The sequence below is a fragment of the Pipistrellus hanaki genome (genome assembly GCF_964339955.1).
Source record: "Pipistrellus hanaki genome assembly, chromosome: 1".
NCBI classification, from domain to species: domain Eukaryota; kingdom Metazoa; phylum Chordata; class Mammalia; order Chiroptera; family Vespertilionidae; genus Pipistrellus; species Pipistrellus hanaki.
Genome location: NC_140503.1, coordinates 45669795 through 45693021, shown reverse-complemented (window position 1 = coordinate 45693021; position 23227 = coordinate 45669795). Strand labels below are relative to the sequence as shown.

At 33.7% G+C, this 23227-nt stretch overlaps 1 protein-coding gene across 1 annotated transcript in view; it reads right to left on the bottom strand.

Annotated features, from left to right (window-relative positions):
* The window catches only part of VPS13C (vacuolar protein sorting 13 homolog C), a 176898-nt gene that overhangs the window by 77611 nt on the left and 76060 nt on the right, over window positions 1–23227 (bottom strand). Inside the window, exons 28-42 of the mRNA XM_084886331.1 lie at window positions 21259–21318; window positions 19133–19295; window positions 17503–17619; window positions 16502–16605; window positions 16156–16323; window positions 15346–15650; window positions 12270–12417; window positions 11444–11555; window positions 8471–8607; window positions 6666–6822; window positions 4794–4873; window positions 4270–4329; window positions 3448–3604; window positions 1712–1828; window positions 118–221 (exon numbers count right to left, since the gene is read on the bottom strand). Coding sequence (XP_084742457.1) covers window positions 118–221; window positions 1712–1828; window positions 3448–3604; window positions 4270–4329; window positions 4794–4873; window positions 6666–6822; window positions 8471–8607; window positions 11444–11555; window positions 12270–12417; window positions 15346–15650; window positions 16156–16323; window positions 16502–16605; window positions 17503–17619; window positions 19133–19295; window positions 21259–21318 — 1989 coding nt within the window. The remainder of the gene's footprint in view (window positions 1–117; window positions 222–1711; window positions 1829–3447; window positions 3605–4269; window positions 4330–4793; window positions 4874–6665; window positions 6823–8470; window positions 8608–11443; window positions 11556–12269; window positions 12418–15345; window positions 15651–16155; window positions 16324–16501; window positions 16606–17502; window positions 17620–19132; window positions 19296–21258; window positions 21319–23227) is intronic.

Genomic DNA, 23227 nt, shown 5'->3' with positions numbered 1-23227 from the left:
TCTCTAACAAGTACCTAACACATGACAGATGCTAAGTATACACAGAACAAATGGATAAAGGCATCTCAAAACCAAAGGTAAAAATAAATTTCAATATAGAAACTCTTTTTTAATTACCTTTTTGTGAATGGACATCAAATCTACATTGGTAACAATGATATCCTGAAGTCTGGCAAACATGTCAGTTTGCTTTGGCTTCACAGAAATGGAGGCATCCATTCCTATGGGAAACATTACATTTACAAACTTTTCTCTTAATCCAAGTGTACCAACTAAGTGGTACTTAAGTTCAATACTATACTACAAAGATAAAAAATTAATAAAAATTCCTTACTGCTAGACATACTAAAAGTGTCAACTTCTATGTATGAGATACCAAAAAAGATTTATCTTTAAGTACTACAGTTAAGTCATAAATAAAAGTGGAAATGTAAAAAAAAAAAACAAGGAAAATTAATTACAGGTCTCCGAACACAAAAAATTCTCTGTGTTGGCAAGATTAGAAGTGGTCATTTAGAAAGACACATAATGTTTGTTAAATAGCCATTTCATAAACATTACATTATGAAAACTATCTCATAACTAAGCATAAATAAGTATAAGTTGATGAATAAGTCCTATTCTTTCTATCATAAACTATATCTAAAATGCAATCTTGTAAGATTTTTGTCATAATTTCTAAAGGCATAATGATTTCTGAAACAGCTCCTCTGTACAGAAAGAATGCCTGAAGCTAAAATCAAGTAATCAGCCAAACCATAAACCATACCAACCATAACACAGATAATAAAATATTTGTTTAACAAAACAGATTTTTAACCTTTTTTAAATGCTTATGTTGTATCAGGCACTTTTCTAAATATATGTAAGTGTGTAAACTTAATCCTCACAACAATGCCATAAATAATTACCTCCATTTTATAGAAATTGGAACTTCGGCATAGAAAAGTTAATTTGCTCAAGGTCAGTCAGTAAGTGTTAAGAGTCAAAACTGAACCTTAGCAAGTTGGCTTCAGACCCACGGAATAATCTGAACTCATCCTTATATCAAGCTGATGGTGGGTAAAGGTTACAAAATGTCTTTTAAAATGTCTACTCTTGCCGAAACCGGTTTGGCTCAGTGGTAGAGCATTGGCCTGTGGACTGAAAGGTCCCAGGTTCAATTCCGGTCAAGGGTATGTACCTTGGTTGTGGGCACATCCCCCATGGGGGATGTGCAAGAGGCAGCTGATCGATGATTCTCTCTCATCGATGTTTCTAACTCTCTATCCCTCTCTCTTCCTCTCTGTAAAAAATCAATAAAATATATAAAAAATAAAATAAAATAAAATGTCTACTCTTGATGCTACGTAAGCACAAAATACAACAATAAGGATAATGACATATTTATTGTTTGCCCAGTGAGATATTATCATAACGCATACTCACAGTATAAAGTTATATTATTCTGAAAATGCAAACAGAACATAGGAGGTTAAGCCTTAGACTTATCATGAGAGTTTTAAAATACATGGAAATGTGTCGTGTCAGCCATGAATCATAACAAATTTACTTCTAACATTTTGAAGTACAACTCTTAAAAGTTTGCATGAGTCTTCAATGCAAATAAGACAAAAGCTGACTCATGAGAAATGTACCATGCACACACTCATTCTTCCTCGAGGTCTACGTAAGAAAACAGAAATACATACACCAAGGAATCATTACTTACCATGTATTCTAATATCTGCAATGCTACACTTCTGATCACAGACCAAGATATTAAATGAATTTAATTCAGCCATAATCTTTAAGTCAAACACATCATCTTGAGAAGTGTTACCAGACACTGAAAAGTAATAGAAACCTTATGATCAGCAAAGTGCAAAGTTGATATAATAAGATGCAAAATATTCTCAAATTCACTAAAATAAAAGTACATTATGAACTATGACGAACCAAAAATACCTTCATTAAGATGATATAAAATTAATATGGATTTTGAACCAATTTTCCAATGTCCATGAGACAAAAGCTATTGTAGCATTTTCCCCTCCAAATAAAGAATAAAGACAGCCTTTAATAATGCCTTAAACGTACAATTTGATAAATGGAAACTTTACTATAATATTTTTTCTGGGGGAAAAATCCTCTATGTTAAAATTCTAGAATGTTACAGAAGCTAATTGATTTTGAATTCTTGTTAATGTCATATGTTAGATGAAAGAAGAATATTTCATGAAAAACTAAAATAGTAATAAATAGTTGATAAATACATTTGATTAACTCTTACACATACATGTTATTAACTATAGAATCAATTTTTTTAGATTGTACCCTGTTTTTCCATGAAAAATCCTAAAATGAATTTATGAAAAATGAACAAAAGGGCTAAAGTTTAGAAAAATACCAAAAACAGTTTTATAATGTGTGTGTTTATATATGTATAAGAATCACAATCAAATGGATTCCCTTATCCAACTTGAGTTCAATTCCTGATTGAGGAATTCAGGATATATTTTCCTAGAGTTCCATCTTGCTTGAGGGAAACAGACTTTTTCCTATAATAGGTAAAAGCAGGGGACAGCAGTCCTTAACCACCAAGATGATAATGGTTTTTTCCCCTTAAGATTTAAAGAAGCATAATCAAACCTTAAAAATCAAATATACAGCATAACAGGAAGGCTACTTTTTAATTAAATTTTTATAGTTTACTGTGAACTTAAACATTGCTTTTTCATTTATTCAACAGTGTATCTACCTATCTTATATAAGTATTTCCACAAATGTTAATGTAACAAGTACATTACAACAAAAGTAAAGCTTTTAGTCTAGTTTATAGCAAAATTATTGCTCTGTTCCCTAGTTTTAAAAAACTTGATCCTTTACACTTGAAAGATGCCAGTAAGATTAATATAACTCAAACTGGTAATGGTCTGAAATTACATTGCTAGATGTTAGATATCCCTATCACATGATATGGAAGAAAATTAATTAAAATGATATTTGCTTAAAAATAGGCACTTGTTCACTCAGGATATATTTAATATTTAAGAGCATAAATCATATGTTTTAGGAACATATACCCATATTAGTATGTGATTTAAGTACAGTTTGAAGAGAAACTAAAATGGGTCTGTCTCTTCCATGAGATTCTTCCTTTTGTGTCTTAGAAAAGCACCTAAAATTGTTGAGCACCAGGTAGGTTTACTTGATGGACTGAAATGGACTTTTGTTACTATGCATGTATTTTAATTTCTTCCTTTTTCACCTTCATTGGTGTGAACACTGCAGAGACATCAATGCAAACATGCTGGTATATACAGGATAGAATTCGCTTTCTTTTGAAACTAACCTAATCTGTCACAGCAACTGAAATAGTAAGGTGCTAAATATTTATCTTAGCTTGAAAATACAAGTTATTATATGATTATTAAAGTTCAGAAACCATGAGGCAAAAGTTAATACCAGCTTTGGCAACGACACTTCTGGACTCCCCCACCAGTGGCTTCGGTTCAGATTCCTTCTCAGAAGGTGCAGAGGATGGAACAGCAGATGATAAAAAACCCATGAGGGATAATAAAGCTTCCAAATGAAGTACTAAGTCTAAGGATGAAAATGAAACCTAAGATAAACAATTAGAGAGGCAGATGTCAGATATGGTAACATTTTTATGTTAGACTTCCACTTCCACGTATAAAAGTAGCACAAAATCATTCTATTAAGGACTTTAAAAAAAAAAATCATTATTATAAATTCAACCTTTACCATAATTCTATTCTCACCAGAACTTGATGGTTTTAAGTCAAGATATAGAAAGTATTATCAGGCCATACTTAGGTCAGTCACATTACATATGGGTTCCGAGACAGACCAATACTACATGGACTGTGAACAATATCTATACTAAACCATGCCATTAGCTTTGTCCTTACATTTATTTTAACCCTAAAAACAATACATAATTCAAATATTTCACACTTCCATCAATACTATGCCAAATAACAATTTCTAAGGAAACAAAATTACCTTAAAAATGTGTTATTTGTGTACTCAACAAGTAATGGTTAATTGCTATCTGGGAAACAATCTTGTAGAAAATCAAATCACCTCTCTTTAACATTTTTTTAAAACTCTACATGCATTTCTCTTATCTATAAGATTAGAGCTATTATTATTGCCAACCTTATTTTCATTTTAGAATTTACAATCTCACAAGTAAAGTTGGCTATGAAGCTGGATTTACTCATTAATATAACCCCACCTGATAGTGAATTTAAAAGGATTTACCTTCAGTCTCTGTTTGGTATTGTCATGAATGGTTTTAAATTCTGGTCCATCACTGTCTGCCTACAAATAGTGGAGGATTAAATCACTGAGTTGCAAACACTAAAATTTATATATATTATTTAATTTTTAAAATACCTTATGCTATGAAAATACTGTAAACATATTTCTTAAAGGCACAGAATAGCATGCCAAAAAAAAAAAAAAAGACCACATAAGCATTTCTCAAATTCTGCAGAAGAAAAACTCAAATTCCACAAATAGGAGGAAATACTAGTATATCCAGATTTCAACAGACCTTGCTTTGAATGAAAATAGAACTTTACATGCTCTCACTTATTCCAAAACATAGGGTTAAGTCTGAAGATTATTGAGATTTCCAGGACTGTCAGATAGTAGATTGCATAATCTACTATAATCATCGAGTTATAGAATAAAAAAAATTTAAGGGAGAAAATTGAAATATTAAATATGGGGGGATTACATATATTCACATATTAAAAAATAATAGAAATGAAACTAGATACCTTTGTCAATAACATTTTCAGAAGGAGTTCATCAGTTACATTAGAAGAGTTAATAATGTGAAGAGGTTCTCCTTTAGAGTCTAAAAGAGAAAAGAAAAGGGGGCAAATCCATTAAGTCTTTTCAACATTTCAAACATGTTAAAACAGATGAGCCAGTTACACAAATATGCTTGCAAAGCTCATAGAGCTATACATTAAAATGATAAATTTTACTGTATATAAATCATACATCAATAAGACTGGATTGGAGAAAAAAAATCCATAAAAACACAAAAACAGCACCAGTGAATTAAAATGCTGTTACATTTGGTTCTACTGGTATTACTCTGAACAAATCTGACTATATTAAAGAATAAAGCTAAAAAATATATAAACTAGGGGTTTTTCTCAATATAAATTTGCTTTACTTCAAGTTATCCCAGAGAATACCTATAAACTTTAAACATCCACAGCAACTCTAAAAGTTGACTTGATCCACTTTAGAAAGTGAATTTGAAAGGTCCAGGTTATCACTAACTTTTTTTAATTTTAATATTTTATTTATACCCAAAACAAAATTTATGATTTTTTAACATCCTGGATTTAAAGAAGCTAAATTATCCACAAAATTTTAATATTTCCTTCATTTATCTTACTTCAAATCAGATTACCATGTTTAACATTTTCTCAGAAACTAATAATGTATATATCCTTTTATTTTCCACAGTCACATTAAATATGGGTTCTAAGACAGACTATCAACACTAAATGTACTGTGAGCAATGTCTATACTGAGCCACGCTGTTAGTCTTGTCCTTAAATTTATTCTAATCCTAAAGCCAATATATAATTCAAATGTTTCACGTCTCCATCAATACTATGTCTAATAACCATAGTGAACAAAATTCTCACACCTTAGGGAGTGAGGCTACATAGTGATGTTAAGTTTTTCTTCTATATATTTCTGTATTACTTTTTATTTTTACATATACACAGAAGTGTGCAAAAGTAAATTTACAGTTGTGAATCTTTTTCCATAAGGAAAACTGAAAACCTACTTTTGCCCACCCTGAATGTTAATTTCATTAAAAACAAATTAAAAACACTTATATAATTTTAAAATAAAGAAACAAATAGAAAGTTATTTCCTAGTAAATTAACTTACCTTTTGAGAAAGGGTCCCTGGGCTCTATACCTGGGTATTGTACTTGATTTCTTATTTCCTAATATATCAGTTCTCACATTATAATTATAATGACCTCCTCCCTTTTACAAGTACTGAAATGTTTACAAGTACAGACACTGAAGACAAATGTTTCATTTTTCTCTTAGATATATTCTACTTCATGCTAAATGTAGACATCTAGATACAGTCTTATTTATGATAACTACACTGACAATTTATTTTTAAATATCACATTCCTTTGTATCAATGTAATAAATTTAAATGAAGTAAACAGTTATGGTGACACTAATAAATGTGCTTAATGTTGATAAAAAGGTAGGGACCATCTGGCTATCTTACTAATAAAATCATAGGTGATTCTCACACTGTCAGGCCATGAAGCCCTCACACCATCACAAGATGGCTGCATGCAAAGTTGGGGCCCGGCGGCCACTCCATGCAGCTTCCACTGGGGTTCCTGCAGCCCCATGCCTGCCCTGGAGGTGCGACCCCCAGCTCCGGCCTCCCTATTTGGGGCAATACATCGAGGGGACACAGATTGTTGGGCGGGGCCTACCTCTTTGGGGCCATTGATTGTGGGGCTCCCGCACTGTGAAAGGGCACAGGCCAGGCTGGTGGACTCCCCCTCCCCTGCCCCTGAGTGCATGAATTTCGTGCACCGGGCCTCTAGTTCCATGGATAATTTACAAACTATACTTCACACTTACCAGTAAACTCAAAGCATCGCATACTAATTTTTTTTAGATAAGCTTCAGCAGTTAGATCATAGGTTTTAACTCTAGCTTCCACTCCAAGCTGGAGGACATTTAGTTCGTGTAAAGGCCTTCCTTTCTTTTCTGCTTTTTTCATCAAAGTAACCACAACCTAGAAAAAAGTACCAGTATTACCACAAATTATTTCATTAGTATACAAGGAAAATAAGTCAACAATTTAATAACCATCCATAGTGATATAACCCAAAAATTCACACCACGTAAAGATGTTTATTTCTGCTTGTGCCTGGAAATGGCCTAGGCTATTTACTTTGGAAGGCACATTTACTTGTTCAGACTTTTAAAGCACTGCCACTAAATTCTAGTGGTTTGCAAGGTAAGTATAAAAAAAAAAAAAAAAAAAAAAAAAAAAAAGGATTCCTCCCTAATTCCCAAAAGTCCTAGTCCTGATGAATGGCCTTTCATCCAAAAGTGAGATAAACGGTCAATTTTCATACTAAACCTAAGGCAAAGCTTTACAGTGAGGAGCAGTCCTGTGCATTATAGGATGTTTAGTGGCCTCTATTCACTGGTTACCAGTAGCTCCACCTCCCCAGATAGTGACAACCAAACATGTTTTCAGACAATGCCAAATACTGGCCGAAGAGAGACAGTGCAAACTGCTTCCCCTATCCCATTCACTGACCTAAGGAAAGGGGATTGAAATAATATGTATTACAAATGATATTAAAAAGGGCTTACAGATTTTCTATGTGTATGTTAATAAACTCATTTGCAAGTGGAGTGAGTTATCTATCAGTGTTTCAATTATCAAAGCTTAAAAAATCTTTAAATATTAACCAGAAAAACAGCAGAGGTTTAACATGAATGACGTTAGTTTCAAAACATATATTTCAGATCAAAAAAGTAGAACTCATTTGTTTAAATGTTTATTATTGTTAACTCAGAGAAAAAACAGAACCTCTATATAACTATTTGATGATGGAAGGGATTTTGGAGGAAATTCTTACAAATCCCTGTATCTGCTATGCTTTCTCACATATTCACAACTTTATGCCCTGTCCTAGCCCCTTTGTTGATCCCCTTTTCTCAGACCATATCTTACTCTTTTTTTTTTTTTTTAATTCAGCTCAAATGTCACTCCTTTCAGGAAATATTCCCTGATGCTCCCAGACTGCTTAGATGCCCTCTCCCTACCATCATTGCCTGAAGCTCCACTAGGCATATTTTTAATGGAAACACTAGCAAAATTTTAATTGTTTATTTTCTTGTTTGAATTCAGAGTCTATGCCTTTTACCTCTGTATCCTTGGCACTAAGCACATGCAATGAATATTTCTTAAAAATGTGTGAATACAGAAGAGAAAAATACATTTAATCTTCTCTTAAGAATCTGCAGATGGAAAGCAGATAGTGGTAATGAAACATTTTAAAAATATATACATACTGTGTTTTATTCTATTAAGGATTTCTAAAATCTGCATGGGATTTTCCTATCTTCTTTTCCCTTTCCTGTCTTTCCTATATGAAATCCAAAGCAAGCCACCTCCTAATTATCCTAAAATTATCTGAAAAGCACATTACAGGGAATGCTACCATTTTCTCTATGAAATATTATATCCCTCAAATATAATTCATTTTTAACAAACTCAAATTTTATAATATTACTACATACAAATTATAAATAGTCTATGTAAGATTTTCTCACTTATATCAATAACTACAAGTTTATTTTAGTAGAGGTAATTGTAAATATCATTTATTCACATTACTTTATAAAAACAGATAAAAATTACATACCTCTTTGATTTCAAAATTCAGCAGCACATTAATGATGTCTACAGATCTAATTGCTTCTACTCCAGCTGTTAAAGTATCTTGTGAAATACGTACATCTTGTTGTGATACAGAGATTTCAAGTGGCCCTGTAATTTCACCTAAAGGTATTTAAAAGAAATATATTCACTTTTAAATTATTTTTGTCCACAAATACTCACTGAGGACTTATACAAGTACACTCAACCTAGCGCAGGCACTGAAAATCCATAAATTAGTAATACACAGCTCCAGTCCTTAGAAAGCTTATGGGTTAGTAGAAGAAATGTATACTTTAACTTACAAACAAACAAAATAAGCAGGCTACACCTAGTCATATTAAATAAACGAATATTAATATAAAATGTACAGAAAGCTCAAAACTAGGCATGACACTCTTATGGGAGGTCAATAAGAGTTTAATAGGAGAGTTATTATTCAAGTGGACATCTTCACACAAAAGAGTCCAGAAATAAGAAGAGAGGTTATGGAAAACCATAGAGAGATAACATCCCAATAGATTTTTCAAACAGACTGTAGTTTTATATGATTAAATAATGAGGAGCATAACAAGAAAAAAAAAAGAGGGAGTAGAGCTTCTTATCCTTACCAAGAAGCTATACAAATAAAATGTCCGGAAATTTGTACTTGAGATGCAATAAAATTGCTCTCTAAACTGTAATACACAAAACTAATAATAGCTATCACTTGCTAAGTACTTACCTCTGTGCTAGACACTGTACTAAGGGCTATCCATGGATAATCTCATTCAATTCTTACAATAATCTTATGAGATAAAAACTTTATTGCTCTCATTTCATAGATGACCAAATTGAGATCCCAATAAATTCAGTACCTTGCCCAGTATAAATTATACAAGATATTGGCAGAGAAACAGACTCACAGATAAGTGGGACAGAAAAGAGAGCCCAGTTATAAAACCACATGTGTACAGACAAATATTTTTTTTTACAAAAAAGTCGGAAACACACAATGAAGTAACGATAGTCTCTTCAATAAATGGTGCTGCTCATATTCTCATTGCTCATAGGAAAATCTATTTGGTATAATTTGGCATAGATTATTGAAGCTAACATATGACCCAGTAATTCTAACTCCTAGCTACATACCAAATAAAAAACAGTGTTTATCTATGACAAATGATGTTTACAATAAAATTCATGACAACTTTATAACTGATAGCCAAAAGCCAAATACAACCCAAATGTTCATGTTATGTACAGTGGATAAAATAAAATGTTGATACATTCATACAACATATATGGTGCAGGAATAAAATGAACAAACTACTGCTACATAGAACATGGATGCATTTCACAAACAAAATGCTGAAAAAAGGAAATTTAAAAAAAAAACATAGTAAATCCTGTATGATACCATTTATATGAAATTCAAGAAGAGGCAAAACTAACCCATCTATAACATTACAAATTACAATGGTAGTTAATTCTGGGTGGATATGGAGTCAAGGTGGGCACTGGCTATTGATTGAGAAGAACACGGGGAGGAGGCCTTCTGTGGTGCTACACTGTAAATGTCCTATATCTTAATCATGGTGATTATACTGGTATAAAAATTCATTGAATTGTACACTTTAAGATTTGTGGGCTTTATTATGTGTTTTAACATGCAGGCAGTAAAAAGTATTTTTTACGTAGTTCAGGGTTTTTTTTCTTTTAATTGATATATAATTTACATATAACAGTATTAATTTTGTATTTAAAAAAATTTTTTTAAATAAGAAAATAATGTGATACCATTTTTCATTTAACAAGCTGGAAAAAATTTAAACTGGCAAGATCTGTCAATTTTTAGTTAATGTTATTAAATGTATTAATTAAAATTTAATTAAATACCTTTAACCCAGCAGTCCTGGTATTTCTCCTACACATAAACATGCACTTATACAGATATTCAGCGCAACTAGATAAGAGTGAAAGACTGAAAACAACGTTAAATGTCCATCAATAGGGACTTCCTAAATAAATTATTGTACTTCAACAGAATTCAGTACCAGACAGCCTTTAAAAGAATTAGGCAGTTCTTCTATAAATAGTATATACAGTTAGATAAAAAATGAACACTAAGATACACTGTTAATTTTTTAGAAAGCGAAGTACAGAAATATACAAAACATGCATGTACACACATGCACACATATAGAATGGCACCATTTGCTTGAAAAATTAAATATTATATACATGCATACATATAAAACAGCTTAAAAAATAAGTGTAGTAGTTACTTTACCTTTAAGACAAAAGGGCCATTGTAACCATTTAAACACTCTTTGCATTTTTATTGAAGGACAATTTTTTCACTATCTTTGTTGAAGAGCAATGTATAAACCATTTCAATTCTTATCGATATTTTACTACTAACCCTTATTTAAAAATCAGAACAGACCTAGCCAGATTGGCTCACTGAATTCTATTCCAGTCAAGGGCATGTACCTCAATTGCAGGCTTTATCCAACCCTGGTCGGGGCACATGTGAATAGCAACCAATCAATGTGTCTCTCTCACATCAATGTCTTTCTCTCTGTTTCTCCCTCTCCCTTCCAACTATCTCTAAAATTCAATGAAAAAATATCCTCAGGTGAGGATTAACATAAAAAAATCAGAACAAATATGCTACCATAGCCTAGTACCAACTTCTATAAATGCAAATTTAATAATTATTCCAAGAATCAACTATTGATCTGAAACCCTTCTTTATGACCTCCTCCTATCTTATGCAACTCAGAAGTCTGGAACTATAACTATTTGCTTAATTAAAAAGCAAACTATGGTTGTATCCAATGCCATACTATTTGTTTTCTTATAACAACAAATTGCAATATGTAAATATATATTTGTTTACTTCATTTTTATTGTCTCTCTCCCCTAGTAAATTGTAACATTAAACACATGTTTATGCCTACTGTCAGCCTCTTACCTGTCTCTTGTGTTCTTGGTTTCACTTTATTCAAATCTTCAGTAGTAGCCTCACCAAGATTTTCTGCTAGTATTCTAAATAAAAGATTAAGGTCTTCTTCATTTAGATTAACCTGCAAAATATAAAGTTGAAAGATAAAGATATTTCATTTTTAAATGCAACAACTTAAATACAGAATATAACAAGACTTAAAGCATAAATAATCTTAACAAGGACTGAAAAATTATACCGTCATTACTTACTCAAGTATTTCATGTTAAAGTTTTTATTTTGAAAGACAGGAAAGTATTTGGAGAAAAACAATGTGATTTATGAGTTAACATCAGTTTCATCTACTTAATTTATATGATCCTTAGTGAAAGTTAATAATAAAGTAATCTTATCATTTTTAAAAATGACAACTTAAGGAAATATACAAATTTCACTTTTAAACAATAACAATCTGAATGGAATAAAAGGCCACCTAAAATATGAAAAATGGGCATTTCCTTCAAAGCTATAATTACCTGAGTGGTACTTAGATATCTCTAAAATAAAAGTATGTATCTATAACATATAATATATAGAATGACATGTAATGTAGTATACTAATAAGTAATTTACATACAGATCTCTAATAATATGTATATATTACAAATTTAAAACTTAATTATACTTAACTGAAGATTAGATCCTACTAAAAATAATCCAGATTTTGTTGGACATCGTACTGAAATTTTTCTTACACAAATCAGTAAAAAATTCCATACTTCATTTGTCTTTACACTGAGAAAGTCTTCAGATTCTAAATTTGGTAACAAAGATTTCTTTAAACTCTCATACTTACATTCATTGACTCAAGATGTCCTTTAATTTCCACAACAGGCACCTTGTGGTACCAAGATGCAGCCAGATTCCTATTTACAGAAAACTCCAAGTTAATTGGGTGCAGCAGCTGAACATCAGGATGGGAAATGCCAGGCTGGATCACTGTCCTAATGAAAAATACAATTGATACATATGCATAAACATAGAGAGCAAATGCAGCATATCTTTAAAAAAATACAAAGTCAAAAGTTGCTGGACACAGACACCAGAGGACATGAGTGGGGGACTGAAAGGGTGGGCCACAATGGGGGTTAAGGACACATATGCAATACCTTAATAAAGAAAAGAATGTTGCTGCTCTAACACTGATTTGAATTTACTATTTGGGTGCTTTCTACACTCAGTCTATCATTAACTTAATCTAATATACCCTAGCAAGGACAGATTAAAATCAGCCATTACGAAAACTTTTTTCTTTAAACAGAGGATAGATGACAAATTTTTTTTAATCCTCACCCAAGTATGTTCTTATCATTGAATTTTAGAGAGAGTGAAAGGGAAGGAGGTTTGGGGTTGGGGCTGGGGCGGGGGCAGAGATAGAGAAACATCAACATAAGAGAAAGATACATGAATTGGTTGCCCCCCCACCGGCCAGAGATTAATTCTGCAACCAAAGTACGTGCCCTTGATCAGGAATGGAACCCTCAACCCTTTGAAGGTGGGCTCACATTCTAACCACTGAGCACAATCAGCTAGGGCATGTGACAATAAATTTTAAAAATAAATTCATATTGCTGAATATATGGAGGGAAAAATATCAAATACCATTATTCAAAAAGTAATATGTGCATTGGTATAGATTAAAGGAAAAATGTCAAGATGTATAGTATTTACTAAGGAGTTCTTTACCAGGATTGTTTTTTAGACTTGCCAGGTAATCATTTTTTTATTGAGGATATTTAAATCTCTTTGGATGGGGAAGAAAATGATTTTAAAATGAATTACATAAAGACTTCCAAATGTCTTCTAGTATAATCTCTACCAATACATAATTACTTACACAGTATTCCTGTCAAAAATCTCTAAGGTCAATTAAATCATGAAAAATCACCAGACAAAATTACTAGTTGTTTCATGAAAAAAATAGACTGTATTCTTCAGAACTGTCAGCATCATAAAAAAAACAAAGAAAGGATAAAGAGCTATTCCAGAAAAAACGTCTATCAGTGCAAAATCCCCCTTAGCAATAGAGCATAAAATTAAATGCCATATGTAATCCTGGGTCAAGGGAAAATCCTATATAATAAAAGCATAGTATGCAAATTTTCCTCTCAACAGGGAGGTTGTCCAGGAATTCAACCAGGGGGTGGGGCTGGCCTAGGAAAGGGAGGGAGGCCCTGGCAGCAGCAGCAGGCAACTGGGGGAAGGGAAGGTGTAACCAGCCAGCAGCCAGCAGCTGCTAGGGACCCTGCCAGTGCATAAAATTGGTGCACTGTGGAAGTGCACTGACCACCAGGGGGAAGCTTCTGCGTTGAGTATTTGCCCCCTGGTGGTCAGTGCACATCATAGTGACTGGTCATTCTGCCATTCAGTCAATTTGTATATTAGCCTTTTATTATATAGGATATTCTTGGAACAACTGGTAAAATCCGAATACTGACTGCATATTAGATAACTGGGGGGGGGGGGGAGGGGGGGGAGCTCCTCAACCCAGCCTGGGAGCCCTCAGGGGATATCCAACTGCCACAGAGGTGGGAGAGGCTCCCACCACCACTGCTACGCTCGCCAGCTGTGAGGCCAGCTTCTGGCTGAGCGTTGCTCCCCCTGTGGAAGTGCACTGACCACAAGGGGGCAGCTCCTGCGTTGAGTATCTGCCCCCTGCTGAACAGTGTGTGTCGTAGCAACAGGTCATTCCACTGTTTGGTCAATTTGCATATTAGCCTTTTATTATATAGGAGACTAGTATGTCAGTGTTAAACTTCAGAATTTATGTGGAATTTGCATTATGGTTATATAAGAGGATAAATATCCTTTTTTTTTTTTTTTACAAAACACATGCTAATGTGTTTAAGATGTTGATTCTCTTTTTGGTTAACTGAATTTAATGGAGTGATATTGGTTAATAAAATTATATAGGTTTCAGGTATACAATTCTACTGTATCATCTGTATACAATATGCATCATCTGTATATTATATTGTGGGTTTACCACACTAAGTCAAATCTCCTTCCATCATCATTTATATCCCCCCTTGACCTTCTTCTACCTCCACCCACCTACCCCTTCTCTCTGGCAATCACCATACAAGATGTCTAAAGTCAAGCAATTTAACAAAAAAAAAAAATGTTTAAACTTTCAGTTATAAAGTCCTGGAGACATAATGTACAGCATGATTACTATACTTAATAATACTATGCTATATATTTTAAAGTTGCTAAGAGAGTAGATTGTTAAAGATAAAATCACAAGAAAAAATTTTTGTAGCTAGGCTTGATGATGGATGTTAACTAGAGTTATTGTGGTGATCACTTTGCTATATATGCAAGTATTGGATCATTATGCTGTACACCCAAAACTCATATACTATAATGTGTATTATACTCAATAAAAAATAAAATATTTTAAATGTCATAAATGATTTTATACACACACACACACACACACACACACACACACATAGAGTTAAAGCAAATGAAAACAATTGGTGAATCTAGGTCAAGGATCCATGGTACAATCATGATACTATTTTTGCAATTTCTATAGGTTTGAGATTTTTCAAAATAAAAAGTTGAAAAATTTTCCTGGCTACTGTGAATCAGAAGTTGAGCATCAACTTATGAACTAGGAGGTCATGGTTCTATTCCCAGTCAGGGCACATAGACAGGTTGCAGGCTCAATCCCCAGCTACAGGCAGCCAATCAATGTTGATGTTTCTCTTTCATTGAAGTGTCTATCATTCTTTCCCTATCCCTTCCTCTCTAAAATCAATAAAAACATTTTTTTAAATGTTCTGTGCCATAGGAATATGTTGGGTATGGATTTCAATGATCATAAAATTTCATGGAAAACATTAAATAATACTGAAAGAATATACCTAGAAAGCTTGAGCTTTGTTAGCTGTACATCCATCCTATCAATTACTGGTGGGTGTAAGTAGTCTTCACCAGACACCAGACTGAACTGATTTTGAACTCTCATTAACCCAAGATCTACCACTACTGCATTGGTGGAAAGGGAAGACTGTGGGATGACAATAACTGGTGCTTTCAAATCAATATTGATAGAAACACGAAAACTCCTCTGGGCAAGGTCTTTCACACTTGTGGCAGCCTTTTCTGCAGCCTGGGCAGTGGCAGCACTCAGAGCCTCTTTGGCTGTCTGGAAATTGTTCATGAAGTTCTGTGGACAAAAAATGTAAAAGGATAAATTCAAACAGAAGATAAGCACATCATTAATAATACCATCATTTTATTTATGAGCTAATTTTTTTCTAATAGATAACTTTTAGTTGAGGGCTATTTTTCAAGAAAGGAGTAACTGATTATCCACCCATATTTATTAGTTACCTCAGAAGGGCTAATTGTAACTACAGTTATATGGCTGAGGAACAAAATATACATATATATATATATTTTTAGACAAAAATATTTTAATAATCTTTGTACTTAAGAATTTGGTTTCATTATGTTCTAGCCAAAATAATTGCACTTTTAGATGAAAATCATTAAATGGTTCATATTTCAACTGTTAAAGAGCGAGTCTGATCTCAACATTAATACATAAAGAACATCTATGATCAAAACAAAGCATTTCCTAAAATCCAGAGTTTGAAATATTTGCAATGATTATTATCAGACTTAATTATTTCTAAATTGAATAGTCAATCTATAAATAATGATCTTACCAGGAATGACATGAGGAACTTATGAAGATAGACAATCTGAATGCAGCCAACATTCAGTGATACCACACCATCCACTTTGGACATGTCAGTATAGAAATCTCCCTCAGTAGCATCTGGATACAAATCCAAATTAAAACGAAAAACTTCATTTCCCATTATTGATACCGCCTGGAAAGGAGACATTTGAATGTACTCATCCAAGAGGATAACAACAAAATAAAAGCCCATTATAGGAACAATTTTCTATTAAATTATATTTCATTAAAATTTTTAAAAATAAAATATACTTAAAAATAAAATCTCATATTCAAGCCATCAAAAAATATTAACTATTACTATCACCTACTTTTTTATGAACTGTCTTAGGATCAACATCTGTGACAATAATATTTTCCAGTCTTGCAAATAGAGATTGTTTTCTTGACTGAAGAAGAAGAGAGGCATCGAGTCCTGGAAAAAAAAAAATTTATTATTGTAATTTCTGAAGATTTAATAAAGTAAGATCTTAAGATGTTTCTTCCTATTGCATAATTTTATTTTGGGTGTGATATATTTATAAATTTAGCATGGTTTGAACTCCCAATTGATAAATAAGTTTTGATATTAGATATCTTTATTTTTATAAACAATGGAACCTGTTAACTCATCAAAAAATAATTACTGAATTTTCAACCTTCTAAAAAAAAATCTAGTACAAATAGATTATGTTGGGATTTTAGTTAATCCTGTACACCTATATCGTCATTTACATGAATACTATAAGTTTCATGAATTAAATTCAGACTAGTAGAAGCACTTCCAGTTTAGAAAGAACAAAAACAACAACTCTAGTTTGTTTCGTTTTTAAATTCTTCAAAAATTTCATTAAACATATTGTTGACCTTTAGCAGATCACATTGAGCTAATAAAAATAGTCAGAGAAAGAAGCTAAATTACTCTTAGCAGCTTTTGCCTAAAAGAATAATATAGGCAGGTTTTATTCTTCATGATAAGGCTGCTCCACTTTTTATACCAAGATAAAGCATTTTCATAGACCTTTACCTAAATTCGGGATTAACACTTATCTCAGATCATTAGTAGCATCTCTACATTGACATTAGTAATCCTCACTAGCAAGACAACTATCAGAAAGGTGCAAAGTACCAATAAGTGTGGTTCAATTTAATGATCTGAGTCTGATCAACATCTATATCCTAAAGAGTAGGTGTCATGCTATCCAATTACGTTCTTAATAAAGTACCCAGTTTTTACAGCTGAGAGCCCTCTATTTGTATATTATTTAGCATTTAAAAAAAAAAAAACACCACCTAATCTTTTGAACAAACTGTAATACTATGACAACTTTACCTTGAATCTTGATTTCAGCAATATTATTCTTCTCTTCACAAACATTGATACAGAAAGCATTCAACTTCGCAAATAGCTTGAAGTCAATAATGTCACTATCTTTAGAAGATACAATCACTACAAATGAAACAAAGCATTCCCAGTGAAATCCTAGTAAACTAAACTCTATTAAGGTTTCTTCCCTGTATTAAGTGACTCATAATTCTGTTTTTAAAAAGTGAAATAAGCCGAGACCGGTTTGGCTCAATGGATAGAGCGTCGGCTTGGGGACTGAAGGGACCCGGGTTCGATTCCGGTCAAGGGCATGTACCTTAGTTGCGGGTATATCCCCAGTAGGGGGTGTGCAAGAGGCAGCTGATCGATGACTCTCTCTCATCGATGTTTCTAACTCTCTATCTCTCTCACTTCCTCTCTGTACAAAATCAATAAAATATATTTTAAAAAAATAAATAAATAAAATAAAAAGTGAAATAAGTCAGACAGAAAAAGTTAAGAACTATATTATTTCACTCATATGTGGTATATAAAATTGAAAGCAGCAAATGAACAAACAAGAAAAACAAAAATTCATAGACACAGACAACAGTATTGTGGTTACCAGAGGGAAAATAAGTAAGGATAAGAAATGGTAAAGGAGGTCAAATATATAGTGATGGAAAAAGATCTGACTTTGGATGGTAGACAAAATACAATATACAGAGGTAGTATAGAACTGTACACCTGAAACCTACATAATCTTATTAACCTACTAGAGGCCCAGTACATGAAATTCATGCACTGGGGGTAGGGAGAGAGGAGCCTGCACCCTCTCAAAGTGTGGGACCCCTCAGTGGATGTCTGCCTGCTGGCTTAGGCCCACTTCCTCCTACCCTTGGTCAGGGCACATCATAGCGAGTGGTTGAGAGGCCTTAGCATATCATTAGCACTTTACACCTTGATTAGTTGAACAGCTGACCAGAGGACCACTTAGCATATTAGGCTTTTATTATATAGGATTTCATGAAAAATTTTTAACAAAAAAAAATATTATAAAACTCTTAAACATTTCAAATACTTATTTTGCTTTATATATTCTGTAAAGTTTTCATTTCTAATAGTGAGATTTGCTACTTTTATCATTTAAAAGCAAGGAAATAATTTAAATAAGATTAAGGACATTGAAATTCAGAGAAGTTCAATAATAGTTTAAGTATCAGTCGGGACATGAACTGAGTTTTCTCTGACCCAAAATCTAGACTCCTAATCAATTACCTGCTATCCCTATATCTTTGACCTCATGTCTGTGGTTCTTAATTTCCTTATTTGTAAAATGGAAGGGAAAGCTAACCCTAGATGGAGCCCTTCAGGAGCCACTAAGAGGGTATGAAAAGCTCAGTGCAAACACAGGTCTTTTTCTTCCATAACCCACCAAAAATCATCCTCCACCACCACCAAAATAAGAACAAAAACAGACATTTTAAAAAATTATATTTGGTTTACATATAAGGCACACATGAAAGATTTAAAGAAAAGAACAAAAATGAGGAAAATGGCCTGTAAATGATTGCACTAGAAGGTCCTTAAAATTCCCTAGTTAGCTCTAGAATTCTAAAACCCTTACTAACAAAAAATAAACAAGCTGTTTTCATACCTTTCTGCAAAGCTAAATTTTTTTGTTGCTTTTCAGTTGAAATTTGAACTTCCTTGGTATCACCCATCTTTTGGTCATCAGATGGAATAATGGTTGTCAGGTAATTAATAGAAGAGAGAAGAGCTTGCGTTTGCAGCAACAGGTTTAAAGATGAAAAAGCCACCTAGAGATGTTTAAAAGAGGAAAATTAGTTTCCCAGGCCAATTATAACAATAGTCTCCAAGATGAAACCAAAAGGCTCTTAGCTAGGCTTGCATCCTGCCTTCCACAACTTGGAAGGAAGAGATAGGAAAGGAAGATTCACAATACACTCCTTAACTAGGAATATATGGAGAGAAAATTATACTTAACTTACCTCTGAGGTTCATTTGAGTATCAAAGTATCACTAATTAATCTACTTTAGTAACATAATTATCACAGAGTATATAATCTGCTTGTCATGGCCATCCCAATATTCAACATATAATTGGGTTTTGGGATCTGCAATTGACTATTAATTTTATGAACAGGTAAGTTAGAATATGAAACTACAAAAGTCAAGAAATTACTTCAAATATGACATTCATGAGATTTAAATGTAAAAAGTATAATTTCAGCCTGGCCTGCATGTCTCAGAGATTGAATGTCAACCCATGAAGCAGGAGGTCCTGGTTAGATTCCCAATTAGAGCACATGCCCTATTGTGCACTAGATCTCTAGAAGGGATGGCATGCAAGAGGCAGCCAATCAATGATTCTCTCTCATCACTGATGTTCAATCTCTTTCTCCCTCTCCCTTCCTCTCTGAAATCAATTAAAACAAAAATTTAAGTACAATTATAAGTGAGCTCTCAGTCACTAAATGATTTTCTGAAACCAAAATGATGGTCCTATCATTTTAGGGAAAAAAAAACAAAGAATATATAACATAAAGAAGAAAAATATTTTTTTTTAAACAATGACCCCGGAAAGCTAAGAGGGCAATACAAATTGCTTTTAAGATTTTTCTAATAGAAAATTTAAAAACTTTTTAAAATTTTTGTTTATATTTCTTTGCACAGCTTCAAAACACTTAAGTAGATATAAAAATTATAAAAAGAAAGTTTAACCATAATCAACAGGTATCATATCTCTCAAAAGTGTAATCTAAAACACATTTCTTTATAATGTAACCCACAACTACATTTTGCCTGTTCTTCCTCTACACAACCATCTTAGTATGGCTCCAAGAAGTACTCAACATCTCTCGTAATTCACATAACTTTCTCAGCCCTGCATTAAACAGGTTATTTAATTTGATATATTTAAAATTGTTCTTTGTAAATCAAATTTCCAGTCTATAGCTCTCCCTTCTTTATAAATATCTAGAAGCCTGGTGCACAAAATTCTTGCATGGGTAGGATCCCTAGGCCTGGCTGGCGATCAGAGCCAATTGGGGCCTGCTGGCTGCCAACCAGGACCTTCCTTCCCTGGCTACTTGCTGCTTGCCAGGACCTTACTTTGTTCCGCACCGCCCCCTGGTGGTCAGCACACATCACAGCGAGTGATTGAACTCCCAGTCTCCTAGTCAAACTCCTGAGGGGGCAATTTTCATATTAGGCTTTTGTATACAGGCAGTCCTCGGGGTACATCGGACTCGACATACCTTGTTTCGTGGTTATGTCACCACCTCCCATTTATTTACATAAAAGAAAAAGTTCCATCATTTTGACAAATGTTCATATGTGCTTTATGTTTTTTATTATTTATTTAGGTCAGGAAATTATCTTTCTTTTAATTTTTTTTTTTTTTTTTTTTTTTACTGTTTCACTTCATTACTGCTGTGTATGTGCTCCATGTGAGTGATGTAGGTGACATATGTGGGTTCCGACTTACTGAGAAAATCATGTTACGTTGCGCTGTAGGAATGGATCTCCGACATAACCCAAGGACCTACTGTATAGAGCTTAGGATGTGATATGATTAGTCCTAACAAGAACTTTAGTGCTCATGACACAGAGCATGGTTTCTGTGAGTTTGATTTATAAGTTTTATTGGTTCTTGATTATTTCATCGAATTACCCAGTCAATATTCCTGTGAGAATACTAGAGACTTCCAGAGTAGGTTATTTTCAAACAGGCTATAACCTTTTAATAGAATTTCTTACCTTAACTGTTCGTTCAGTTTTTTCAAAAGCCGTTTGAAAACTAGGTCCATTCTTATCAGCCTAAAAAACAAACAAGCAAAAGTTCTGAAGAAATTAAAGCCAAATAAATAAATCACTTATTTATGATCTTAGTTTATTTATATTGTTACAATTGTATTTTATATATACTATATATTTAATATTATTGTCATTTTAAGTTATATCCAAATAATTTATTATAATCATGCAAATTTGTCCTTTTCAAACATACAATAGTCACATGGGGAAAATGCAGCTAGGAATCAGAATTATAAACTCTGGAGTTTGGAAGGTTTAAAGGTCATCTAGCCCTGTGGTCAGCAACCTGTGGCTCTTTGGCCCCTTGAGTGTGGCTCTTCCACAAAATACCATGGCCTGGACGAGTCTATTTTGAAGAAGTGGCGTTAGAAGTTTAAGTTTTAAAAATTTAGCTCTCAAAAGAAATTTCCATCGTTGCACTGTTGATATTTGGCTTGGTTGACTAATGAGTTTGCCGACCACTGAGCTAGCCCATCTATCACATAATGCTTGAATCCCTGTATAATGTCTTTGATAAGCCTATTTTATGGTATCTCCAGTGAGAAAACCTCATTTTCTTACAAATCCAATCTTTAGAAAACTTTGATTTAGTGATGTCTTTACACTGAATAAAAATCTATCTCATTGGTTCAAGTTCTGCTCCCTGGAAATATACATAGTAAATTCAAAGTTTTAGTTTATGTGAGAAGTTTACCTTGTGTGAGGCAGTTTTCCTGCCTGCTTGTTCCCATAATGTTTTGTGTTCTTCTTTATTAGAGAATCCGACATTATGTTTTCATTGTTTTTTTACCTACTTCCCTAATAGTCTTCATATCTGTAACCCAACTACCTAACAGAACCTGACTCATAAATACATTCAATGGTGTTGAATGATTAAACAAATCAACTAATCTATAATAGTAAAAACATAATATGCTAACTAGACCGGACAACCTTCCGGACAAAGCCGGGACTGTAAGAAAAGCCCAGGTCCAGGTGTGAGAGGGAAGCCGATGCCAACAACTGGAGGAAGGAGGGCATACTCTTGCACAAATTTCATGAATCAGGCCTCTAGTCTTAAATAAAGCTAAATACCGTTAGTTCCTTTAGCATTCCTCATATGGTAAATTTTTGAGTCCTGAATTCTGGCAGTTCTCTACTGAACCAATTCAATTTGACTTTATCACTCTTGATGTAGAATACTCAGACAAATGTAACCTATATATGCAATGAATACAGGTAAGTGAATATAACTTAGAAATTAGGAGTAGGACCTACTTCAACCCAAGATGTTTGATGGCTTTGTAAAAATTCTAGTCTAGTCCTGTACTTAAGTGAAAAAGAAAGAAGGTGTAGGAATGAAAAGAGAAATAGTGGATAGCTCTGTAATTAAAACCTATGATACACATGCAGAGCCTGTAGTAATCTATTGTCATATTTTTCTTTTCAGGAAATAGTTTAAAGTATACAATAAAGATATAAACACTAGAGGCCCGGTGCATGAAAATTCATGCACTGGATGAAGGGGGTGCCTCAGCACGGCCTGCCCCCTCTCACAGTTGGGAGTCTTCAGGGGCAGGAGGCAACCTGGTAATCAGGGGAAGGAGATACTCCCATCACACCTCTGCTGTTGCCACTGCCAGTAGCGCAAACATTGGCCAGCCCTGGTTACCTGAACCTCAGACGGCCCTGGGTGGCTGGACAGTTGCCATCCAAAGCTGGTCTGCTCCTTGGGCTGGCTGTAGGCGGCTGGGGGTCTGAGGAGACCAGGCACTCTGGAGGTAGGCACACAGAGTGGTTGGACCTGGCTGGGGGCAGGCCCAGCCTTGCCACGCACCTGCCACCCGGTGGGGCTGAGGGGACTATGTGCCGTCATCATCTTTGAGGGCGTGGCGGTCAATTAGCATACTGATTCCTTATTGGCTGTGGATGA